Source organism: Crocodylus siamensis, chromosome 8, assembly GCF_052110815.1.
Source record: "Crocodylus siamensis isolate JL-2025a chromosome 8, ASM5211081v1, whole genome shotgun sequence".
In the NCBI taxonomy this organism is placed as follows: domain Eukaryota; kingdom Metazoa; phylum Chordata; order Crocodylia; family Crocodylidae; genus Crocodylus; species Crocodylus siamensis.
This window is the reverse complement of record NC_143402.1, coordinates 56,349,848-56,376,110: the sequence shown is the minus strand read 5'-3', so window position 1 is coordinate 56,376,110 and position 26,263 is coordinate 56,349,848. Positions and strand designations below refer to the sequence as shown.

The 26,263-nt window shown below is 50.9% G+C and overlaps 1 protein-coding gene across 2 annotated transcripts in view; it reads right to left on the bottom strand.

Moving 5' to 3' along the window:
• The window catches only part of LOC149858676 (A.superbus venom factor 1-like), a 78,707-nt gene that overhangs the window by 20,553 nt on the left and 31,891 nt on the right, over positions 1–26,263 (bottom strand). For both annotated transcript variants that reach the window (XM_090060194.1, XM_090060195.1), the window contains 13 exons: positions 25,550–25,661; positions 25,251–25,336; positions 24,690–24,829; positions 20,616–20,828; positions 19,421–19,481; positions 18,140–18,226; positions 11,301–11,504; positions 9,738–9,813; positions 8,646–8,805; positions 4,387–4,482; positions 3,490–3,640; positions 1,948–2,120; positions 1,065–1,223 (listed from right to left, as the gene is read on the bottom strand). In XM_090060194.1, the coding sequence (XP_089916320.1) occupies positions 1,065–1,223; positions 1,948–2,120; positions 3,490–3,640; positions 4,387–4,482; positions 8,646–8,805; positions 9,738–9,813; positions 11,301–11,504; positions 18,140–18,226; positions 19,421–19,481; positions 20,616–20,828; positions 24,690–24,829; positions 25,251–25,336; positions 25,550–25,661 (1,718 nt within the window). The remainder of the gene's footprint in view (positions 1–1,064; positions 1,224–1,947; positions 2,121–3,489; positions 3,641–4,386; positions 4,483–8,645; positions 8,806–9,737; positions 9,814–11,300; positions 11,505–18,139; positions 18,227–19,420; positions 19,482–20,615; positions 20,829–24,689; positions 24,830–25,250; positions 25,337–25,549; positions 25,662–26,263) is intronic.

Below are 26,263 nucleotides of genomic sequence, written 5' to 3'. Positions count from 1 at the left end.
TTCTGTCTCCTGTGGCTGCAGAGAAAAGCCCCTTCCATCCTCTCTAGAATCATCCTTTTGTTCAAGAAATGTATCCAACTGTTAGCCTGGGACCATTCTGATGTTCTCACTTCATCTAACAGCTACTGGACAAGCACTGTACACCTACCCCATTCCCTTCACGTCCAGCTTTCTTTTGGCAGGAGGCTAGCTCATACTTGCAAAGCCCTATATCAATGTGCTCTGTCTTATTCTGGGAGGGAATTTACTCTCAACAATGCCTTCAGTCACTGGTTTTACCATGCTGAGATGGCCAGTAATTGGACCTGGGAATCACTGTCATTGAATTAAGGCACAGGAGTTCCTTCCACATAGGCCAATAAGCAACCATCCAATGGTAACAATGCCTTTTAGATCCCACTTGCAGAAGCTGGAGGTGACCCAGAGATAAGTTTCTGTAGACTATTCCTAACCCTCTGAGTTGACCAATTCAGCAGACACTGTTTACATCTGTAGTCCTCAATATTACATCTGTAGTCCTCAATATTGCAGATGTAAAGGGTAGCACACTCTACCTTCTAACCTGTATTCACCACCAATGACGGAGAAACTACTGTGGTCAAGCCTTTCCTGATGGTCTTCTATAAGGAACCACCAGGAAGCAGACTCCTTTTCGAGGCTGCTGGCCACAACCCAGGTGGTCTTCCCTGACTCTGAAGCAAGTGACACTTCATAGATCTCAAAGGCATGGCTTGGAGAACATTGCAATGGAAGACGCTGCTGACCTCACTATTCTAAAGGACAGTCTCACCAGATCAGAGAAAGGCCAAGGAGATGCCATCTGAGATCTGATTCTGGATTAAATTCAGAGGTTCTCAGGAAGAGATGCCATGTTGGACCGAATGGTGGTGAAGTAACAAGTAGCCCTCTGCTCAGGATTGACCCCTTGATCAATCGCAGGTAGAAAGGCTCAGAAGTAGGCTTCCAATGCTGACTGGCCCTGGAAATTCTGAAGGCTCCAGATCTGTGGCCCCAGCTTTCCTACCAGAGATGACAGCAGAAACAAAAACCCTAACAGTACCTACCTCTGCTGTTCTTGCCAGCATAGCATTTTTGTTCATAATTCTGTACTTGATAGCATTGCTACGGCCCGGCAGATGAATGGAGACATCCAGATTCAAGTCCAGCTGCTGTGGGATGTCGATCTGATACTGGGCAAGGGCCTGGAACACCATGATGGTGGCCTGGAGAACCCAGAAAAGAAGAAGGTGGCACCTTTCTCCTTGATGGCAACCAACTAAGGGCCTAGCTTTCCATCTCATGAAAGGAACAGCCCTGCATGTATGGGATCAGAAGCCAGGCCCAGCTGCTTCCTGGAATGAACTCAGTGTACAACCACAGTTAACTCTGTGTGTGTGTGTGTGTGTGTGTGTGTGTGTGTGTGTGTGTGTGTAACAAAAGGAAAGCACTCTTCTTCAGAGCCTGGACACTTGAATAATCCCTTTACAGCAGAAATGGAACAAGGCTATCAATATTCTACAGCCTCTATGGGTGGCCTGCTAACTGTCCCGTCAGCTGCTCTTCTTTCTGCTCCCTGCCCTGTTTTCCCTGCTCCTTCTGCTGCCCTGCTTTATGCTCCCTGCCCTGTGTTCTCTGACCCATCCGCTCCTCTGCTGTCTGCTTCCTGCCTTATCTGCTGCTCTGGTTTCTGCTCCCTGCCCTGTGTTCCTTGCTCTATCTGCTGCTTTTTGTTCTGCTCCCTGCCCTGTGCTCCGACTGTTGTTTTCTGCTCCTGGCCCTGTATTCCCTGCCCCCTCCCTGATCTGCCACATGCCACACAGGGGCCACCCATGCCACTTGGGGCACACATGCTGTCTTGACCCCCACTGAATTGAGCAATGGAGCCTCTATTCTCTCCACAGGAATACCAAAGGGGATCTTTCCATATTCCCCAAGAGTTATACTCACTTGGGTGGAGCCGTAGCTTCCGTCATAGTGCTTCTGCACTGAGAGCCACCGCACAATGGGGCCAGCAAGCTCATACTTCTTCATGCGCAGCAGAGCTAGCAGTGCATACGAGGTGCTCTCAACACTGTAGGTACGGGAACCATCCTGCTCTTCCCAGCGGTCCTTTTCAAAGGCTTACAAGGGAAACAGAGAAGGGCAGCTAGGGGATATCTTTGCTAGGATACAGTACCCCATGTTCCAAGTGAGAAAATACTATTGCCAGGCAAATTCCCAGCCAAAATAGCCTGTGTGGGGCCATTTGTCTATACACCAATGCAAAGTCATGGAGTGTTCCAAAGATTTGCTGGTGGGGTGGATCACAGCATTGTCAGGAAGTCAGGCTGGAAGGGACCTCTGGAGGTCACACCCACCCAAAATTTCTAAACACTTCATTCCACAGATGTTAATGACCCTCTCTCCATTTTTACTGGTTTTAATGTTCCACTTTCTTCTGCAATTCTGCCATGTGTTTGCTGCTTTATTTAATGTAGCTCCTACTTCACAGTCCTGCAGACTGTTTTTAACTCTACCTAAAAACATGAACTCTGGTGTGGAAATAACTTTCATTAAAGCATTGGATGCACTGACAAGATGCTCAAGAAGGCTTGATTTTGTTTTATGGATGTGAAAAAGCTGTACATTGAATTCTAATGACTACAGGTCTAAAGAAATAATGATTTTTGATTATTTTTGCTTAGCTTGCCATGTTTGATGTAGCAAATGAATACATATTTTAATAAAGTTACACTTGTTTGTGCTTTCATCTTAAACTGAAGAATCGAGCCCTAGCCCCTTAGCATACTAGTAAAGCTTCTGGTTTCTTTTCACCTGGAGAAAAAGATGTTGTGTAATATGGGAGGACACACCATGCCATATGCAGCTCCCTTTTCAAAATCCTAGATCAACTCATGGTCACGTCTAGTCCAGCCCCTGGCTCAAGGCAGGATTGCTCCTGACTGAACCACCCCAGCCCAGTATCCGCCACACCTGATCTAGGGATGGAAATCCCACCCCTTCTTTAGATAGCCTGTTCCAATGCTTGACCTCCTCAGAGTTAGGAAGTTCCTCCTCATCTCCAGCCTCAATTTCCCCTACTGCAGCTTGAGCCAATTGCTCCTAGTTCTGTCCCCGGTGGCCAACGCTGGATTAGGAGTCAAGGGTGGAGCCGGGGTGGGGTAGCAAAGTTCAGGTGTCTTGCTATGTCTCGCTGAGGCTGACAGGGAAAAATACAGCAGCCATTTTGCAGCAGTTTCTGTATGCTTCTAGTCCAGTGAAGAAAAATCATCCTTCCCACTTAAGACCCCAATTTTGGAGGGGTGATTTTTCAGGGGGAAGTTTTGTGTGGAATATGAATAAATACAGTACTACTAAATGCTCACATAACCACACTCTCTTTTTTTCTCTCACTGGAAGATCTGACTAGCCCTTTTGCTTGGCTTGATTGGATTCCTCTCAGCTCCCTCCCCAAGTTAAACTCATCTGTTAGGTTGAACAATGACCAACCTTTTGACGCTTTCAGAAGCACCCTCTCACTGTTGAGGCTTCCCAGCAATGCTAACGCGTAGGAAGTTATGGCCACTGTATAGGGTCTTGCTAGGGATTCATACTGTTTGGTTAAGTATTCTCCAGCTTTGATGATGCTTGTCTTCAGAGCCTGGAAGATCAAAAAGATACGGGAAGAAACTGAACCCATGGATCAGGCTGAGACTGGATTTATTCTGCCATTTTTTTCAAGGAAGGCAAACCATGCTCCTCCCCCGCCCCCCTGTCTGTCCCAATCTGATGGGGTAAAATTCCTTCCAGACCCCAGATATGGCACTGGCCTGACCCTGAGCAGAAAGGCAAACCCCTGTAGCCAGGAATCTCTGGGTTTGAGTCCCAGCTGGAGCACTGGCACAGCCCAGTCACCATCCCCAGCCTGGGGGGTAGCCAAGACCTAACAGCTCTGAAGAAAGCTTAAAAACAACCTGACACATGGAGCAGAAAGGAAGGGAGGCACTTGCAATATCCAGAAGCCTGGGAAATTCCCATAATAGAGATATCCATGTATCATCCCTGACCAGTGGCTGTCCAATCTCTTTTTGAACACTTCCACTGATGGAAAGTCCACAACTGCCTGGGGTATTTATTCCACTGCCTCATTGCTGTAACAGTGAATGGGTTTTTCCCAATATCCAATCTAAACCTGTTTTGCTGCACCATCAAGTCATGGGTCCACTTCCTACTCTCTGTGGCAAAAGGGGAAAGGGGTTTTCCCCTCTTCTTTATGGCAGCCCTTCAAGTATTTGGACAGATGAAGAAATCTACTGAGTCCATCATGGTCACATTCTTTTCACTATGGCTTGATAGCTTAAAAAAGGCAGATGTCAATAAGCCAAGACATGTGACAGAGATACTAACAGAGACCCGATTTGCACACACGTCACCAGACTCCACCAAGGCGATAAGAACAAAAGCCGTTAAAGTTGCTTCTTGTTCGATACCTTGGTAACCTCCCTGAAAAGAAACAAAGGGCAAAGTTCAGCATCAGGAACTACGCAAGTCCAGCGTCAATCAAGAAATACCTTATTTTCTCATACATCATATGCAGCCTTCACCTCCTTAAAATCAGGCTCCCAAAACTGAGGTGCATGTCTTAAGTGGGGAAGCTGATTTTTCTGCATGGAGTAGAGGCTCTCTGCTTTGATTTCTGTGCCAGTAGACAGCAGCAATGGTAGTTCTATTCAGACAGGTAAGGGAGTCAACTGACTTCATCGTTTATTGCTCTTTATAGGTGTTAATGATCACCTCTTCTTTTTAATGGTCTTGATCCACTACTCAAGATAATCTCTGGCAATGGTGTTGTCTGCTAGCTGTTTCTGGTTTCTCCCCTCCTATTTCATAGTTGTGTACTTTTTAGCTCTGCCCCTGTAGCTACAACTCTGGAAAAATCTTTTTTTCTTCATTCTGGCTTCCAAAAACAAGGTGCATTTCTTATTCTCTGGCTTGTTGTATGTGAGAAGATACAGAAACAATAACCTCCTGATATATGACACACTGAAAGCAGTTCTGACATTTATGGAACAGTCTTCCTATAGAGGAAGTTCCTTTCTTACTGCATTAATTAATAGCTGAGATACACCCCATAGCAAAGTTCATACTAGGGCAGTGCGAAGCTTTGGGTGCTGATTCGATTCAGAGGAGATTAGGCCTGATTCAGCAGCCAAATCTCCAAATCTGAATCAGATCGGGGACCAATAAAAAGGTCCAAATTGATTTGAAGCTCTCCGAATTGATTTGGAAAAGATTCGGAGAGTTTCAATGATTCGGGCAGTGCCTGTCTGCTGCAGTAGGGAGCTGGAGCTGGACTTGGAGCTGGTAAGTAGGGGATGGAGGACAGGGGGCTGGAGGGGAGAGGGGACTATTGGGGGGACCCCTGCCAGGCCCCATCCCCCACCCACTCCCCCAGCCCCCCCATGGCTGCCCTGTCTGCCCTAGCTCCCCGTGTTTTAAAAAACAGTCCTGACTCATGGGCACTGGGGGGCAAAGGGGATTGCCCCCTACCTGGCAGCACCCAGTGAGTTGGGGCTTTTTTTTCCAAAGTGCCGGGAGCAGGGGCGGGCGGAGCAGCCATTGCCGGGGGCTGGGAGAGCAGGCAGAGGATGGGCCTGAGTGATTCAGCCGAATTGATTAGGGACACTAATTCGAATCACCGAATCAAATCACTGCCCTCTGAATTGGCTGAATCTGAAGCGAATACTAGCTACTTTACACAGGCCTAGTTCATACCACGTACATGCTATAGGCTTTGCCTGAACATTGATTAATACATATACTGCTTGCACACAGGCACTGGCTACAGTAGGCCTGATCAGTGAACCTGACTGATGCCTGAACTCCTGACATAAGCAAAACTTGGAACATTGGCCAGATGTGCACTCCAATGGGCAATGGGAGGGGAAGATGGCCTGGACAATGTAGACTAAATCAGTACCAGGATGATAAGGCTGGACTAGGAACACCCAGATTAGAATATGGAACAAGCTCACGGTACAAGACAGTCAAGATCATCAAGATACATAATATGTAATTTGTTTTGATGACTATATAAAAGGAGAATTAGAAGCATGGGAACTTTGTATCAGTCTAGGGGAATCTACATGGTGTTATGCCAATACCGTGTCCTGGGCATACGTGAATGAATACCTTGTCTGTCAGGTTGAGGCCATTACTCCTAGTCCTGTCCCCTGTGGCCACAGAGAAAAGCTCATCTCCATCCTTTCTGTCATTGACCTTCAGGGAGTTGAAGACTGATCAAAGTCTCACTCGGTCTTCTCTTCCCCACACTAAATAACCCGAGGTATTTGTGACCCATCTTTAACTGTGTGAACTTGCATTTCTCATTCAGGGAATAGACAACTTTGTCCATGGCTGCCAGCCCTACGTGAGGTCTTTCAGCTTAACAGACTAGCTGAAGGCAATATCCTGAGGGATACCCAGCATGGGTTTGTTGTGGGTAGGTCTTGCTTGACCAATCTCATTTCCTTTTATGACGAGGTGACTTATCACCTGGACAAGGTGGAAGAGATCAACGTTGGATATCCTGACTTTAAAAAAGCTTTTGATCTGGTATCCCATGATCACCTCTTGGCTAAACTGGCTAACTGCAGCCTCGACCTCACCATGATCTGCTGGCTGGGGAATTGGCTCCGCGGTAGGACCCAGAGGGTGGTGGTCAATGGGAGCCAATCGTCTTGGAGTGCTGTGACCAGTGGGGTCCCACAAGGCTCTGTCCTAGGGCCTGTACTGTTTAACATCTTCATCAGTGATGTGGACATTGGAGTCAGAAGTGGACTGGCCAAGTTTGCCAATGACACCAAACTCTGGGGTAAAGCATCCACACCGGAGGAAAGGAGGGTGATCCAGGGTGACCTTGACAGGCTCATGAAATGGACGGATGAGAACTTTGAAATTTTTAACTCTGAAAAATGCAAGGTTCTCCACCTTGGGAGGAAAAACCTGCACCATGCCTATAGGCTCGGTAGTGCTACGCTGTTTAGCACTACAGATGAAAGGGACTTGGGGGCCATGGTTGACCACAAGATGAACATGAGCCTTCACTGTGATGCTGTGGCTAGTAAAGCAAGCAAAATGCTGGCTTGCATCCACAGATGCTTCTGAAGCAAATCCCGGGACATCTTTCTCCTGTTGTACTTGGCTTTGGTGAAGCTACATCTGGAGTACTGGGTCCAGTTTTGGGCTCCACAATTCAAAAAGGATGTGAAGAAGCTTGAGAGGGTGCAGAGGAGAGCCACGCGAATGATCTGAGGTCAGGAAAACAGGCCTTATGATGAGAGGCTGAGAGCTATGGGGCTATTCAGCCTGGAAAAGCGCAGGCTCAGGGGTGAGCTGGTGGCCACCTATAAGTTTATCAGGGGTGCTCATCAGGATCTGGGGGAACGTCTGTTTACCAGAGGGCCCCAAAAGATGACAAGATTGAATAGTTACGAACTCCACTGCGACCGATTCAGGCTGGAAAGAACTTCTTCACTGTCCGAGACCCCAATAACTGATCCCAATAACTGCCCCCAATAACTGGAATAAACTGCCACTGGAGGTGGTTAGAGCACCCACTTTGAATGCTTTCAAGACACATTTGTATGCTTATCATGCTGGGATCCTATGATCTCTGCTGACTTCCTGCCCCTGGGGCAAGGGACTGGACTTGATAATCCTCCAGGGTCCCGTCCATCTCAAATATCTATGAAAACTATGAAATCTATGAAAATAGGCCTCATGACTCAATGAGAATAACAGAAAGACTCCGGTATTTGGGCTAACAGGAAAAACAATCAGATCCATCCAGCTGCTGAGTCTGAGTTGAAAGAAGATGGTTTAGGGTAGTGGTTCCCAAACTCTGGCAGATTGTGCAATAACAATTTAAAATGATACAACCTTCAGTACCACCAGGTGGGGTGTGGGTGCGATGTGCATGTGTATGGCAGGGTGTGTGGCGGGTTTGTGATGGGTTGTGGCCACGTGTGTGAGACATCATAGGGTATGTTGGGAGGTTGTGTATATGTGTAGCGTTGTGGGGGCAAGGCATGGGTGTGTGGTGTTTGTGGGGTGTGAGAGAGGGTGGAGGGTGTGGGGACCCCTGCACTGTCCCCATGGTACAGCAGCAAGAGGGGTGCTCAGGGCACCTGGTGGGGCATGGCTCTGGCCAGTGCTGCACATTGCAGTGAGGGGCACATCCTCTGTTGGGCAGTCTGTATCAGCAACGCTCCCTGCACTCGCATGGCATGGGAGGGAAGCCCTGCATGCTGGAGCTGGCTGCCTTCCCCTCTCCCCAGAGGAAGGCACCTGGGGCTTCCTTTCCACACTGCTCAACCTTGGTGGCAAAGGCAGCCAGCTCCAGGGTGTGGGGCTTCCTTCTTGTGCCTGGCAACTGCAACAGCTGCATGTGTGCATGGGAAGCACTGGCAATGCAGACAGCCTGGCAGAGACTGCTCCCCTTGCTGCAATGTGCAGCACTGGCCAGAGCCATGCCCCACTGAGTGCCTGCATCAGGCATGAGTGCTCTGAGCACTGCTGCCTGCTGCTGCAGTGTACCACTGACAGACTGTCTGTGTATTGGGAACTTCTGATTGGGGTATTCCACAAACTCAGGTTCAACTTACTGTCATGGACCGACTCATCACAGGGGCGCTTTCTTCGAAAATCCCATCTGGTTTCTGCTTTTCTAGGACCAGCCATTTCAGAGCCCCACAGATGACATTCTCGTCTATTGATGCAAGCCTGCTAGCAATGGCAAAGACTTTGGCTACATATGCTGTCAGCCTGTGGGGTTAACATGCACAGTTAATCTCCTCAGATAGTCAGGCTCACCTTGAAATTCACCTTGACCTGGATGCTGAAGCCAAAGAGTATCCAAATCTGTACTAGTATCCAAATGGAAAACACAAGGTAAAGCCTCAGGTCAGTAACAGTGCTGAAGAGTGAGACTGTTCAATCTACCAAGTGAATTCCAGCCACCCAGGGACAGTGCAGTGGTGCACTTGTCCCTACTTTGATTTCTGCTTGACCCAAAATTTAAAACCAACTGCCTGGCAGTAACAGCAGCATTTCTATTCATGCAGCAGTGAGGGAGTTGATTGACTTCATGGCTCACTACAATCTTCCAGATTCCTTCTAAAAACTTCATTCCACAGGTGTTAGCAGTCCGTGTTTGTTCTTAATAATCTTGATCTTCCACTAAACAAGCTAGCCTTTCTTCTGTAATGCTACGATCTATTCACTGCCCCAGGTGATGTATCTCCTATTTCACAGCCCCGCAGACTGGTTTCAACTCATTCCAATGAAGTTATTTCAATGAAGTTATATTTATTTTGCTTTGATGTTAAGCTGAATAATCCAGCCCTTGGCTCCTAGCATATTAGTAAAGCTTCTAGTTTCTTTTTACTGGGAGAAAAATATGTGTTGTGTTATATGGAATGATGATGCCATAAGGATGGTGTACTTTTTTCAAAATCCTAGATCCATCCATGGCTACTGGCTAGTTATAGGCTATTTACACAATAGATTTCTCACTACTGGATATTTTTTAAAAATCTTCCATGCATAAACACTCCTATACCTGCAGACCTGTCTTATCATGCATCCTCTCTTCCTCAACATTCTCCTGCCACTGTTCTTGACTGTGTTTGTGAAGTTTAAAGCAATGGAGTAGCTTTCTGCTGATCAGAAGAGTGACATAGAATGAGTGACTTTACCAGGTGCTTGAAGGTCGGTGAGTAAAGGCAGCATATGAGTAGTCTCCTTTTTTATAAGTCAGTTGCCGTATGTAACCTGGAAGGGAGAAAGAGCTGTGAAACATGTTGTGCATCCCATTTGTCCATCATCCCCTTCTCCAGCTCATTTTTCTTCCCCTTTGCCTTGGATTTCTACCCTGACTTTCCATGTTCCATCTGTTCCAGCAGGCTGGTAGCAAAATGAAAATGAATGGGAATCTTTTCCTAGAAGCAGCCAAAATTAATGCTTCAGAAACCAAAATTAATGCTTCAGCAGCACCCAGGGTGACAAGGAACAATGGCCAGAAGCTGCTGGAGAACAGGTTCAGGTTAGAGATTAGGAGGCACTATTTCACTGTCAGGGTAGCTAGGATCTGGAACCAACTTCCTAGGGAAGTGGTCCTCGCTCCTACCTTGGGTCATTCAAAAAGAGGTTGGATGAACACCTGTCTGGGGTTGTATGATCCCAACATGTGCTCTGGCCAGTGGCGGGGGGATAGACTAGATGATCTGTTCAGGTCCCTTCTGACCCCAAACTACTATGAAACTGTGAAACATAAGCAAAGTTGCATTCACCCTGCTAATAGCTATCTAAGGTGCATATCACATGCACATGATGTTCTTGGTAAATATTGCTGAGAACAGCACATAGGCCAAAGACAGAGAACCGAACAAAAAATAGACTAAGAAGCCAACAAGGACTTAGAAGCTTTGTCTGTAGAAGAGAAGATAGAGAGAAGGTTGGATCAGTGTTTTAAAATCCCTGAAGGAGTGATTCTATGGAGGACAGAGATAGACTACCATATTTTATCACATACAATACACTCTCCAGTAACTAGCTACTGGAAATTGGGGTGAGCATTATAAGTAAGGAAATTAAGTAACAGCAGTTTCTGCCAGGCTAAAGCGAAAGTGACTCTGTGGGTGATCCAGAGGAACCAAAAATTAGCAGGCTGGATTCCCTGGCTGCTGCTATTCCATCACTTACTGCAAAGAAATACCATTTTTTCTTCATCTGTCTTGAAAATATGCATATTATATGTGAAAAAATATGGCATATTGGTAGGCAACCTAAGTCACTTCTAGGAGTGTTTGGACTTTGATTGCAAAAATATCTATCAGCATGAATTTCTAGGGATGGAGACTCTACCACCTCTCCAGGCAGACTGTTCCAGTGCTTGATCACCATCAGAATCCAAACGTTCCTCCTCATCTCCAGTCTCAGCTTCCCCTGCTTCAGGTTGAGGCCATTGCTTCTAGGTCTGCCTTCTGTGGTCACAGAGGAAAGCCCATCTCAATCTTCTCTGTCATTAAATCCTGCCTCAGTCTTCCCTCATTAAATAACCCTCATTCTTTAGCCTTTCCCCATAGGTTGTGTTTCTGAGGCCTCTCATCCCTAGCTTGGGGTTCAGTTAAGTCCTCTTTGAAGCAGTTAAATCTATGTTTTTTTTAAATCTGGACAGGAGAAGGCAACTCAATAGGCAGTACAGAAAAGCGAGAGAAGTTTTCCGTTTCTAGGATACTTCTTATGGGATAGGATCCCACCGTTCGTGATCAGGTTGATGGCTTCTGCCCTGCGGTCTAGCCCAAGTCTCTCCCATTGCCCGGTGTTGTCCAGGTAGTGGGTGGCGATGACAGTTGGGGTCATCCCAAACATGTTCTGTTCACCACATCCGCTTGGCGTCACAATGAGGTTCTTCAGGTTGGCCCCATCAATGGAGTTTTCAACAATCAGGGCCACGGGATTTCCTAGCAGGGAGAAGGACATAGCATGAAGTCGTGCCTGGAAGAAGGACAGAAAACATGCCCCCCAGGCCTCCGCTTGTTCCACCATCTGGCCTTGCTGGGGCCCCACTTACCCCAGCCCCATCTCCTACCTGTGCTCCACTCCTCCCCGCACCACTGGGGCCTTGATCTGCACCCCATGGCAGTGAGGGAGGGAGTGGGGGCTGGGGCAAGGGCAAGCCCTGCACAGCTGGGGCAGGGCATGGGACAGAGCTGTGAATGGCTTGTCTGGGGGGTGCCTGGTGTGGGGAGAGGGGGTGGTGCCCAGCGCGGGGGGTGGCAGCTTTTACCACTGCATGCACCCTGGAGGGCTGGGGGGTTGGGGCATATGCTGCCAGATCTGTGCGCAGGGTGGGGTGGGCTGCCACTTTAGGCTGGGGCCAGGGTGGTGCCAGGCTCTTCCAGGCAGGGCTGGGCTGCGCTGTGCTCAGGGTGGATGGCAGTAGTGCTGGGAGGATGGGTGCGGGGGGGCCAAGGTGAATTTTCAGGTAGTTGCAGCCCCCCGCCCCCTGTAACCCTCCTTCCAGCATTGCCTCCATCCACCCTGAGCACAGCCTGGTTCAGCCCCCTGCTGGGAAAAGCCCGGTGCTGCCCCATCCCCAGCCCGCAGCGGCAGCCTGTCCCATCCCACACAGATCTGGGGGCATGTGCCCCATACCCTTCCTGGGTATGTGCTCCCACTCTCCCTGTGCCCCCTGGATAAACTGCTCACAGCTCCATCCCGCGCCCCACCTTGTACAGCACCTGCCCCAGCCCCACTCCCTCCCTCACCGCTGCTGCAGCTGCCCGCATTGCTCTGCATTTGGGGAACATGTGCCCACCCGATCTGTGCGCAAGGTGAAGATGGCTGCCACTGTACACTGGGCTTTGTGCCCTGAGCCCCACTGCAGTTGCCCTGGGAGCAGCCTGACGCCACTGCATTGCACTGCTTGGCTGAGCCTTGCCCCCTGCCAGCTGGATGGCAGGATGCACATGGCATCATGCCGCTCCTGGGGCAGCTGCAGCGGGGTGCAGGGTTCAAAGTGCAGCCTGCAGTGGCAGCAGATAGGGGGGGCACCTGCCTCCCAGGCCTCCATGCCCGGGTGCCCCCCATGCCCCTGAGCCACCTGGGCCCAGCTAGGGCCCCACTCACCTCAGCTCCTGCTTCTGCCTGTACCCCACTCCCTTACTTACTGTGGGGGCCTCTATTTGGCCCTCACCCCTTCTCTCCCCCACAGTCTGACCTGCTAGCCTGGGGGTGTGTGTGTGCATGCATGCGCGTGCTCCGTGCCCCCACCCCCAGCCTCAAATTGACTTTCCAAGGCTCCACAATTGACCAGTCTATTGTGATCAACTGGTTGGTGGCCACTGCTCTAAGAAATGCTCTCTCCCCCAAAGCACAAGCATCCTTGTCACTTCAGCAAAGAGAATCCCAGTTCACTTACCATATTTTTTCAAATACAACATGCAACAGGGCCCCCCAAATCCCGGGCAGGGCCCCCCTGGCCTGAGAAGCCAGCGTTCCCCGACGGCAGGCCCACTGCGCATGCGCGTAGTTTAAAAGGGCCTGCCAAACAGGGGGATAAAAAAAAACAAAAACAAAAACAAAAAAACCCACACTCAGGTAGGCTCTGGAGCGGTGAGAGACGCGCGGGTGAAGCCCGCTGCGCCCCCACTCCCCCGAAGCCCCCCAGACACCCCCTCAGCAGTTGCTGAGCCCCCTGCCGACCCCCAGCACAGCCGGAAGTAAGCGGGCTCGTGGTGGGAAGGGGTTAACTCCTCGCTTGCTCGGAGGAGGCCACTGCCTGGTGCTGGGCCGGGTCAAGCCCCCCCTCAGGCCCCTACTTGGCCCAGCCCCCCAGGGAGCCCCGTGACCGGAGCCGTGTGAACAGGCTGCGTAAACAGGCGCTTGAGTTAGCGCGGAGTTCGCGCAGGGGAGGGTGTGGGAGGGCACGAGACCCTGCCTGCGACCCCCCCAGAGTAGTCAGCCCCAGCCGTAGCCAGCCTACCAAAGGCATGACACGGATGGGCACGCGCCGCACCCCGAGGGTCTCCTCGGGCTCTGCGGCTCCCCCATTGGGCGCCTCAGAGACGGCCACCCAGACGGAGCCCATGGTTCCAGGCTCCACGCAGACGGAGCCCCTGGCTCTTGGCTGCTGGGATGCCTGTCCCTTTTTCAGGCTCTAGGGCCCGGGAGCATGGCCACCTCCCCTTGCGGGGTCTGCTCCCTTTTGGGGTCTCTGGCGCACCAGCTGGAGGAGCTCCAGGCCACAGTCCAGAGACTGCGTGCCATCAGGGACTGCGAGCAGGAGATAGACTCCTACTGCCAGGCCCTCCTCCCCCGGGAGCCGCAGGGGAGAGCTCCGTCTCCCCCCGCGACTAAGGAGGACTCTGGGACCTCCCGCTCTGCCCAGTCAGGGGCATGGACCAAGGTGGTCAAGGGCCCCAAGGCCCGCCGCACCAAGGCCCCTGCCCCGCCGGAGCTTAGCAACAGGTTCGCACCTCTTGCAGCCCCAGCAGAGCCCACACAGTTGCCAGCTCCCGTAAGCAACCCAGGCTCGACCGCAGCTACTGGCCCCGCTCTCCCCAAGACAAAGCGAAAGGTGTTTGTTGTGGGAGACTCCATCCTGCGGGGCACTGAGGGGGCAATCTGCCGCCCCGACCCCTTAGCCCGGGAAGTCTGCTGCTTCCCGGGGGCCCGCATCCGAGACATTGCGGAGAGGATCCCGCAGCTCCTCTGGCCCACAGACCACTACCCCATGCTCCTGATTCATGTGGGCACCAATGACACGGCTCGGAGCACCCCCAGCCAGGTCAACAGGGAGTTGGGAGCGGGGCTTAGGGGTCTGGGAGCTCAGGTGGTGTTTTCGTCGATCCTCCCAGTCTCGGGCTATGGGCTGAGGAGGGAGAGGAGGATCCACGCGGTGAACCAAAGACTGTGGCGCTGGTGTTATCGGGAAGGCTTTGGCTTCCATGACCACAGCCTGCTCTTTGGAGAGAGAGGCAGCGAGCTGCTGGGAAGAGATGGCCTCCACCTCTCTCCCCTGGGGAGGAGGCTCTTCTCAGCCAGGCTGGCTGACCTGCTCCACCGGGCTTTAAACTAAGCCCGCTGGGGGATGGGGGGACTACTGCCCCTGCTGGCCCGCTGAACGGCCCTTGCAAAGCCAGCGGACCAAGGCACTTAAAGGGGCACTTAAGGGAGCCCACCCCTGCCCTAGCCCTGGTACAATCTGTGGGCAAGGCAAGAGCCTCCAAGGGCACACTTGCCTGCCTGTACACTAATGCCAGGAGCCTGGGCAACAAGCAGGATGAGCTCGTCCTCCTGCTCAGTGCAAAGAAATATGATGTCATTGGGATAACGGAGACCTGGTGGGACTCCACCCATGTCTGGACCACAGGGATAGAGGGCTATACCCTGTACAGGAGGGATCGTGTTGAAAAAAGGAGCGGGGGTGTAGCTCTCTATGTGAAGGAAAGCTACATGTCCCTGCAAGCTGATGTTGGTGACCGGCATGGACAGCTAGAGACCCTCTGGGTAAAAATTTGTGGGGAATTCGGCACAGGGGACACAACGGTGGGAGTCTACTACAGACCTCCCACTCAAAGTCCCGAGCTTGACCAGGAGTTCGCCCAGGAACTGACTGAGGCCGCTTGCTCCAGGACCTTGGTTGTCATGGGTGACTTCAATTACCCGGACATCTCGTGGGAAGATCACTCAGCTAAATCTGAGCGGGTGCAAAGCTTTCTCTCGTGCGTGGATGACCTCTACCTGACTCAAGAAGTCTATGGGCCAACGAGAGGCAAAGCGCTGCTTGACCTGGTACTGGCTACGGGGGACGACCTAATCGGTGACCTAGTGATTGATGGGAAGTTGGGTGACAGCGACCACGAGCTGATCACCTTCACCATCCGCCGTAAAGCTGGCAAGTCAGTCAGCAACACAGAAGTCCTTGACTTCAGAAAAGCCGACTTTGACAAGCTCAAGAGGCTAGTCGGTCAGGCCCTCAGGGACCATGACCCCAGGGAGATGGGAGTTCAAGAAGAGTGGTTGCTTCTCAAGGAAGCGATCCTCAGTGCACAAGCTAAATCTATTCCAACACGGAGGACAGGCAGCAAGAAGGCACAGCAGCCCCCCTGGCTCTCCAGAGACCTAGTGGACCTACTGTGGCTAAAAAGGAAAGCCTACAAAGAATGGAGGACGGGATTCACCTCCAAGGAGGATTACTCCGCGCTGGTCCGGTCCTGCAGGGAGCAAACCAGGAAAGCCAAGGCTGCAACTGAACTCCAACTAGCTTCAGGCATCAAGGACAACAAAAAGTCCTTTTTCAGATATGTGGGGAGCCGGAGGAAAAGCAAGGGCAATGTTGAACCCCTGCTAAACCAGATGGGGCAACTGGCAACTGACGCCCAGGAAAAAGCCAACCTATTAAATAGGTACTTTGCGTCAGTCTTTCATCAGTCACACGGGATGCCCATGCCTGCTATGGGACAGGGAAATCTGGGTGAGGGGGATCCCCTACCCTCCATCAATGCTGACCTCGTGAAGGAACACCTTGAGAAGCTGGATACCTTCAAGTCAGCTGGCCCTGACAACCTGCACCCCAGGGTACTCAAGGAGCTGGCGAGCGTCATAGCCCAGCCCCTGGCACGGGTCTTTGAAAACTCCTGGCGCTCTGGTGTAGTGCCCGAAGACTGGAAGAAGGCCAATGTGGTGCCGATCTTCAAAAAAGGGAGGAGAGTGGATCCGGCTAACTACAGGCCCATTAGCCTGACTTCTATCCTGGGGAAGTTTATTAAGGAGGCCATCCTTGAGGGGCTGGCCCAGGCTAACATCCTAAGGGATTGCCAGCATGGGTTTGTTGCGGGTAGGTCTTGTTTGACCAATCTCATTTCCTTCTATGACCAGGTGACCTATCACCTGGACAAGGGAGAAGAGATTGATGTCATATATCTTGACTTCAAAAAAGCTTTTGATCTGGTATCCCATGATCACCTCTTGGCCAAACTGGCCAGTTGTGGCTTTGGCTCCACCACGATCCGCTGGCTGGGAAATTGGCTTCATGGTTGGACCCAGAGGGTTGTGATTGATGGCAGTCACTCATCGTGGTGCCCTGTGACCAGTGGGGTCCCTCAAGGCTCTGTCCTGGGACCCATACTGTTCAACATCTTCATTAACGATGTGGACATTGGAGTCAGGAGTGGACTGGCCAAGTTCGCCGATGACACCAAACTTTGGGGCAAAGCATCCACGCCAGAAGATAGGCGGGTGATCCAGGCTGACCTGGACAAGCTCAGCAAATGGGCAGACGAGAACCTGATGGTGTTTAACACCGAAAAATGCAAGGTTCTCCACCTTGGGAGGAAAAACCTGCAGCACCCTTATAGGCTCGGCAGTGCTACGTTGGTTAGCACTACAGAAGAAAAAGACTTGGGGGTCATCATTGACCACAAGATGAACATGAGCCTCCAATGCGATGCTGCGGCTAGTAAAGCGACCAAAATGCTGGTATGCATCCATAGATGCTTCTCTAGCAAATCCCGGGACGTCATTCTCCCCTTGTACTCGGCCTTGGTGAGGCCGCAGCTGGAGTACTGCATCCAGTTTTGGGCTCCACAATTCAAAAAGGATGTGGAGAAGCTTGAGAGAGTCCAGAGGAGAGCCACGCGCATGATCAGAGGTCAGGAAAACAGAACTTACGATGACAGGCTGAGAGCCATGGGACTCTTTAGCCTGGAAAAGCGCAGGCTCGGGGTGATCTGATGGCCACCTACAAGTTTATCAGGTGTGACCACCAGGATGTGGGGGAACGTCTGTTCACCAGAGCGCCCCAAGGGATGACGAGGTCGAACGGTCACAAACTCCTGCAAGACCGTTTCAGGCTGGACATAAGGAAGAATTTCTTTACTGTCCGAGCCCCCAAGGTCTGGAACAGTCTGGTTCAAGCACCTACACTGAACACCTTCAAGAGTAAATTGGATGCTTATCTTGCTGGGATCCTATGACCCCAGCTGACTTCCTGCCCTTTGGGCAGGGGGCTGGACTCGATGATCTCCCGAGGTCCCTTCCAGCCCTAATGTCTATGAAATCTATAAAACTCCTCCCCAAGCCAACTGCTGGATATGGGTGTGTCCATTGTATGTGAGGAAATATGGCAAGGGAAGTTTCTGGTGCTTACTGGGCAAAAGTGAAAGTAAAGATGGCATGCAGGGAGCAGAATCATGAGGAGGCTCCAGTCCCTCACTGCCTCTATCCAGTTACCTACTAAAAAGGAAGGTCTTTTCTCTTCATTCAGCCTTTCAAAACTGAAACACGTCTTATTCAAGGGTGTGTAGTACATGAGGAAATACGGTATTACCAGCCAAAGAGCCATGATGCACAGTTGCTTACTCACAATGTTTTGTGAGCTATGCCAGCTCCCCATCCCATATTCTCAACCCGATCCCAAATGCCAACTCATGCCAATGGTTGTCTTTGCATTGACTTCATCGGGCTGTTCTTAGATACTAGACAGTCCTGGCATGTTATGTCACATGATCCCTCTTTGCTGTAACAATCTTACAGGCTTTGTGTTTCCCCCACCATCGGTTTTGAATAGAACCTTAATTTCCAAGTCTCCTACCTTGGACGCTGACTTTAGTTTCTGACTCTGTGTTTGGAACGATGTCATCTAGAGCTGGAGCTTCTATCCTCTGTTCCTGAACTCCACCTGGAAGCACGGGGGAAAAGAACCCCACATGAAAATATTAGGGGTTCACGAACCAGGCTCTATTCAATTTGGATTTGGATTTGGCCCGAATCAGGGACAGTAATTCGATTCGTTGATTTGGATCACTGTCCCTGATTCCATTAAGCTGAATCTGAATCTGACGATTCGATGGTGATTCAGAGAATCAGCGATTTGGATGTAGACAGAATTTTAAATGTTTTGTCTACATACCTTGAGGTACCAGTGTGGTTTGTGATCACTGAGATGCTGGGGCACATGGAGTGGCCTGCAGGAGTGTGGGGGGCCCTCCACATGCTTGGCAGCAGACCTGGAAGTGGACTGGAACTACTTCTGGTCCATTTCTGGGTCCACCAGGGAGTGTGCTGGGGGGGCCCACCCCGGACCCAGGAGGCACCAGTCGCTGTGCTGGGGGGGTATGGGGGGGCCCCATGAGCACTCTCCAGCGGACCTGGAAATGGACCCGAAGTGCTTGTGGTCCACCTCTGGGTCTGCTGCCAAGCATGCTGGTGAGCCCCCCGAGCTTCTGTGGGACACTCCATGTGCCCCAGCATTGCAGCATTCACAAGCCCCTGCTACCTAGAGGCATGTAGAAAAAACATTTAAAACTGTGTCTATGTCTGAACTGCTGAATCTCTCTGAATTGATTCGGAGGGTTCTGATTTGATTCAGAGAGATTAAAGGGTCTTCTGATTTGATTCAGATTTGGAGATTTGGCCATTGAATCAGGTCAAATCTTCACTGAATTGAATCAGGGACCACAGCTTCGCACAGCCCTAGAAAATATGACTGTTGGCCAAGTACTGCTGCTATTTCTTGGCTTGATATAGAACCCAAATGCTGGCCTGTGTTGGAGGAGGGAAACACAGCAAAGATATCACCTTTTATGCATGTGAGTGTCAAAAACACTTTGTAGATAACCAAAAACAGCCAAAGAGATGACCAGAAAAGAAGAGAACACCACCCAGGATGGCTCCAAAATAGAGATGCCTTTACTGAGAGCATGAGTGCCAAATTCAACCAGTGCGCCATGGTTAGATTTGGCCCTGCAGGCTGGATGAAACAACTCTATGGTGATATCCAGCCTATGGGCTATATCTTTGACAACCCGACCTAGAAAATGTAGCATTTGCAGAGATTATATAGAAAGAAAGGCACTATATCATGGCCACTCACCAGCCTTAACTGGATCCAACACAACAGATATGATAGTTTTTGTTATCTTCATCCCTTCAGGCTAGGAAGGAAGAACAAGGACCTGGTTGCACTGTAGGCTCCAAACTAAGCATTTTGTTTATTAGCATACCAGATAGCCCACCAATACGACACACATTTTGTTATGAGAACACAGAAGGGAGATAATTCCTCCCCACTCCCCTTTAATCACACCATTCAGAATTACTTTCTCCATTGCAGACACATGTGCCCCTATTCTTGGTTGCTGATTTCTGGGGGAAAATTGTGTGTAGTATGCAAAAAATTACAGTATTCTTGAAAACAGCACTAGGAAGAGGTAAGTTGTGAAAATTGGGGGCTGTGTCTTGGGAAGCAGTGACTGTGAAAACAACTCTTGCATTATAAACAGGAAAGATATGAGCAGGACTAGGAGGGTGGTTTAATCTTTTCAGATGGTATTAGTGAGGCCAATGTCATGTCTGGCTCTGTCTCTACAGTAAAGAAGGTTCTACAATTTGGAGAAGTCTCAAGGAGTTAGCTGATCAGAAGGACAGAGCTGACTTGGCTACAAGATAGTAATGACCATCATGGGGAGAAAAGACCAGGGAATAATAGGTTCTTTGTTGCAGGGGAGAGAAGGAATAAGGTTAAATTGGAAGAGTTAACATACAAGGCTAAAGTATAGATCAAGAAACCAACCATACAGATCAGAGCAAACCAACTGTTTTATTATAGTTTAAGCCCTATACCTTCCCTAAGCGCTGCCCCAATTCCCTCCCCCTGCTTGATCTGCTGCTTGGTTTTTGCTCCTTTTCTTGTGCTCTCTGCCCCTTCAGCTGCTCTGCTTTCTGCTCCCTGATCTTTCTGCTGTTCTGCTTTCTTTCCCCTGTCCTGTTGGCTACTCTGCTTTCTGTTTGCTGAATCAGCTGCTTGGCTTTCTGCTCCCTGCCCTGGGCTCCCTATTCTGTATCCCCTGTCCAATCTGCTGCTTTGCTTTCTGTTCCCTACCCTGTACCCCCTGTTCTGTTTGCTGCTCTGCTTTCTGCTCCCTGCCTCCTCTTCTGTTGTGCTCTCTGCTCCCTCCCTGATCTGCCAAGTGCTAGACAGAGGCAGGTTGTGCCACTTTGGGCATACCTTCCACCAACTGATCACCCCCATTCTAAATGGTGTGATGGGACCATGAGCAAACACGTACCACAACCTTCAGCTTCTTCTTCACCCCATCAGCCATATATTTTTCCCACACTGCTGCTTTCACTTCGATATCATGTAGTCCCAGCTGCAGCGGGATAATCACCAGAGGCACTGCTCGGGAAGATTTGGCCGGGATTTCAAAGAACTGCCTGTATTTCTTTTTGGAGTTGGACATGCTGCAGAAAGCTGGGTTGTGCATCAGTTCCAGTCGGACCTGAGGAAAAATGCAGAAAAGTCTGGTAGGCAGAGGGAAGTTGTTTGCCATGTTATAACTACAAGGGCTAGGTTCTAAGAGCCTGATCTTGCTAGGGGCTGAAGACCTTGGCATTTGGCAGCACCCCTCAAAACTCCTGTAACATAACTGAAAAGCACAAGTTGATGGGTAAAACCTCATGAATCTAAAGTCCTACATTATTCAAGTTGCCCCTTGGAGGCAGAGCAGATGAGGAAAGGGTGAAAGAACTAGGGTTGTTTAGTCTGGGGAAGAGAAGACTGAGGGGAATTTTGATCGCAGTCTTCAAATTCCTGAAGGTTGATGACAGAGAGGATGCCTTGGCCCGCTGGCTTTGCAAGGGTTGCTCTGCGGGCCAGCAGTGGCAGTAGTCCCCCTGTCCCCCAACGGGCTTAGTTTAAAGCCTGGTGGAGCAGGTCAGCCAGTCTGGCAGAGAAGAGCCTCCTCCCCAGGTGAGAGAGGTGGAGGCCATCTCTTCCCAGCAGCTCGCTGCCTCTCTCTCCAAAGAGCGGGCTGTGGTCATGGAAGCCAAAGCCTTCCCGATAACACCAGTGCCGCAGTCTTTGGTTGACTATGTGGATCCTTCTCTCCCTCCTCAGCCCATAGCCTGAGACTGGGAGGATTGACGAGAACACCACATGTGCCCCAAGACCCTTTAGCCCCGCTCCCAAATCCCTGTAGTGCCTCATGACTCAGCTAGGAGTGCTCTGAGCCATGTCATTGGTGCTCACATGAATAAGGAGCATGGGATAGTGGCCTGTGGGCTGGAGGAGTTTTGGGATCTTCTCTGCAATGTCCCAGATGCGGGCCCCCAGGAAGCAGCAGACTTCCCGGGCTAAGGGGTCGGGGCAGAAGACTGCCCCATAAGTCCCCCTCAGGATGGAGTCTCTCACAACAAACACCTTATGTTTTGTCTTGGGGAGAGCGGGGACGGTAGCTGCAGCTGAGCCTGTGTTGCCTGTGGGAGCTGGCAACTCAGCAGGCTCTGTGGGAGCAGCAAGAGGTGCGTACCTGTTGCTAAGCTCCGGCGGGGCAGGGGCCTTGGTGTGGCGGGCCTTGGGGCCCTTGACCACCTTGGTCCATGCCCCTGACTGGACAGAGTGGGAGGTCCCGGAGTCCTCCTTTGTCCTGGAGGGTGATGGTGGTCTACCCTCCGGCTCCCAGGGGAGAAGGGCCTGGCAGTAGGAGTTGATCTCCTGCTCACAGTCCCTGATGGCATGCAGTCTCTGGACTGTGGCCTGGAGCTCCTCCAGCTGGTGCACCAGAGACCCCAAAAGGGAGCAGACCCCACACGGGGAGGTGGCCATGCTCCTGGGCCCCAGAGCCTGAAAAAGAGACAGGCAGCCCCCGCAGCCAAGAGCCAGGGGCTGTCTGTGTGGAGCCCGGGACCATGGGCTCCATCTGGGTGGCTGTCTCTGAGGTCCCCGGGGGGGGGGCCGCAGAGCCCAAGGGGACCCTCAGGGTGTGACGCGTGCCCATCTGTGTCCTGCCTCTGGTAGGCTGATTATGGCTGGGACTGTCTACCCTGGGGGGTTCGCAGGCAGGGTCTCAGGCTCTCCTGCACACCCTCCTGCACGAACTCTGTGCTAACTTATGCGCCGGCAGGCAAGCGTGCCTGTTTGCGCAGCCTGTTTGTGCAGCTCTGGTTATGTGGCTCCCTGGGGGGCTAGGCGAAGTCAGGGCCTGGGTGGGGCTTGACTCGGCCCAGCTCCACACAGCCACCTCCTCTCACTCAGTGAGGGGTTAGCCCCCTCCCACCATGGGCCCCACTTGCCTCTGGCAGTGCTGGGGGTCTGTGGGGGGGCTCTGCAGCTGCTGGGAGGTGTCTGGGAGGCTTCAGGGGACTGGGGGCACGGTGGGCTTTCACCTGCACATCTCTCACCGCTCCAGAGCCTAACTGGAGCTTTTTTTACTGTTGGCATGCCCTTTTAAACTGTGTGCATGCGCAGTGGGCCTGCTGTCGGGGAAAGCTGCTCTTGGGCAAGGGGGGGCCCTGCCCTACTGGAGGGGGACTGGTGAGTACCCCCTCCTACCTCTCTCTCTCCCTGGGGGGGCCGAGCCAAGTAGGGGCCTGGGTGGGGCTTGACCCCGCTCTGCTCCACTCAGTCGCCTCCTCCCACTCAGTGAGGGGTTAACCCCCTCCCACCACAGGCCCCGCTTGCCTCTGGCTGTGCTGGGGGTCAGCGGGGTCTCCGCAGCTGCTGGGATGTGTCAGGGGGGCTTCGGGGAAGCGGGGGTGTGACGGGCTTTCACTGGCGTGTCTCTCGCTGCTCCAGAGCCTAACTGATAGTTGGTAGGGTCAGAAGGGACCTGAGCAGATCATAAAGTCCGACCCCCTGCCACGGCAGGAAAGAGTAGTGGGGTCAAACGACCCCAGCAAGGTGAGCTTGGCTGAGCTGCTACTTATGGAACACCCCTTGGAGGTTCCAAGTTGGGGCTATGGGGAAGGAGGAGACCCCATGGTCCTGGGCATGACAGAAAACTACACCCTGTTGGGGATGGGTGGCCTGGTGGAACTGTCCGTGGCAGGACAGTCCCCCAGAAATGCCAGGCTAGTTACCACCCTGGTGAAAGGCAAGTATGGGGTGCCTCCTAACCCCAGCCCCACATCCCTGATGGGTGAGATTAGGGAGGAGGAGCCCAGACATACCGAGAGTACTGAGGCAGGGCCCAGGTCAGTGGAGGGACCTGTGGCAGTGCCCAGACTCTGTGGTGGAGGTCTGAGGCCACATATAGGAGCCAGTGTGAAGCTCCAGGGGAGTGGGGCCCTGAGTTTTGGGGAGCTATTAAGGACATATATGGGGCTAGGGATAAGGGGATTGCCCAGGGAGGGCTCAGATCTCTGATCCCAGAGGCAGGCTTGGAGCCACAAGGTGTGGGGTTGGAGCCCCAAGAGTGTTTGTGTGGGGTTGGAACCCTGAGAGTGTGTGCAGGCTAAAAGCCCAGTGTGTGGGGTCCGGGGCCCAGTGTGTGTTTGTATAAAGAGAGAACCCAGGGTAAGGGCACTTGAACTACAAGCTTCAGTGGGGAGTGACAGTCCCACGTGAGACTCTGGAGCTTGGGCCCCAGTGTTAGCTACCTGGAGGAAACATCTGTGAGGCATGGGATATGATAAGGGAAGGTCAAAATCATACACATAGGCCCTTGGTATCAGGGCAGATAAATGGGCAGCATCCCTCCTGATTAACATTGGATAATTAATAACATCAAGGCATGGCAGGCGAGGAGGCGGGCAATTGGGCCTAAGACAAGTGGTTGGGCCTATGTTTAAACCGGCCCCAGGACACCCAAATGTTACAGTTACGCTGGTACAGGACAAACACATGCCCCTTTTGAAAGGGAACCCACCAACTTGTTTTAGACAGGCCATCCAGAATCCTAAAATGGAATCAATCCTCAGTTAATGCCCACAGTGATGGGCTCTATTGGACCCAATGATGACCATAACACTTTACATCTTTATTTTCTTGCCTCATTGAGTTCTATATACCATAATTTCTTGCCTATAGGGCACCCTATACTATAATATGTACCTTGTTTTGAAACACAGCATGAAGAAAAGAAGGTCTTTCCCTGCAGAGAGAAACTGAGTAGCAGCAGCAAGGGAGCCCAGCCTGCTAATCATTCTGTTCCCTGTGAATCACTGCAGATTTTACTATTAGTTTCAAATAGTAAGCAGCAGGCCCTACTCTTAACATATTTTTTTGCAAATAATGCACACTCCAATTTCCAACAGCTGGTTGTTGGGGAAAAGGTGTGTGTTGTACGTTAGAAAATATAGTATGAACATCCCAGGGTCTATTGGCTTTTCCACAATGCATTGAAGACTAGTTGCAAGCTCACCTTGATTTTGTCTGGCAGGTAGTTGTAGAGAATGGCTCGGACCTCGACCTGTTCATTCCGCACCACAGAATATGGCAACCGGAGGTCAATGAAGAAATCTTTCATCACCGTGATCTCATAGGGATTAGCCACACAGATCCCTGAATGGTCAGCAAGAAAGAACTCAGTCAATCAGTTGTCTGAGCACTGACACATATTTTCTCTTTTTTGGATTATTCTTTCACCCTGGGATGTTGCCAAAGCTCATAGTAACCTGGAAAGCTCATCTCCATCCTCTCTGTAATCAGTCTTCAGGGATTTGCAGAGTATGATTTGATTTCCCCCTCAGTCTTCTCTTCTTCTCACTAAATAACCCAGAAAGTTTTCCCTAATTTTCTTCCTATTCCATTTCCAACCTCAATTTCCCTTGCTGAAACTTGAGACCATTGGTCCTTATCCTATTCCCTACAGCTACACATAATAGTTGGGTGTCATCCTCTTTATAACTGGACACCTTGACTTTCTCCCTCCCAACACAGTGTTTCTAATTTCCTTCAGAGATCTTGCTGTACTATCCCTCACCTTTGGTTTCTGACAGGCTCACAGCCAGCACTTCCCACGTAGTGACTGAATCCTTCAGGAAAAGAGGCACTGTCTTGGAAGAAATTCTACATGGAAAGAAAGAGATGGAGAATTTATTTATGGAAGAAAAGAGAGAAGGAATTTTATTTCATGTTCATTCCCCACCTACATCTTTTGTAGGCACTGACTTCAACCCTGGTAAGGTCAAGACTTTTGGCGTTGGGACCAATCCATGGAGCTCTCTTTGCTTATTCTACCCTTGGAACTGGTCCTATAGAAAAACATAGTTATGCACTCACCCCTCTTTATTTGGTGGCTCATTCAGATGCTCTACTTCCCATAACCAGCTCTCTGGAAAGTGGCTTCTTGAGACGATATCCTCCTCTGATAAGAATTCATCATCCAGGTCACCTGAGGTGTTATATCAGAAGTAGTTAATGGGGCTATGAAATAATTAACACCTTTCATTTATCTGCAAACACTGGCAAACTCCAACCTAATTACCACGGTGTTAGATTAAGGGACATTACATCTTGATGGCACCATGCCCTAGAGATGGAACAGAAGGAGGTATCTAGACAAGGAAGTCCCTGATCTCCTGTTTTCCCCTATATTCAGTTTCATAGTTTCATAGTTTCCAGGGTCAGAAGGGACCTGAACAGATCATCAAATTTGACACCCTGCCCTGGGCAGGAATGAGTGCTGGGATCATAAATGTGTTTCCCCACCAGATCTCAGTGAAATACTCTTTTTTTCATTGGTTCTCCACAGGCCGTGCCTTTTCCTAGTGTTGGGGAGTCCTGAAGACCTCTCACCCCTTTTTGCTGTGGTGAGTGTGTTGCTACATTTCTACTTTCAGATCCTCTGATCTCAGAAGCAGTTTAGTCTGTATTACAGTGATTAGCCCATGAAGAGGGATGGTGAAGGATAGTTTCAAGGGACCTGAGATGATCACACCAGTGATTGCACCCAGTGGTAATAAGACAACCTCAGGAAATGACTCAGTTTCCCTG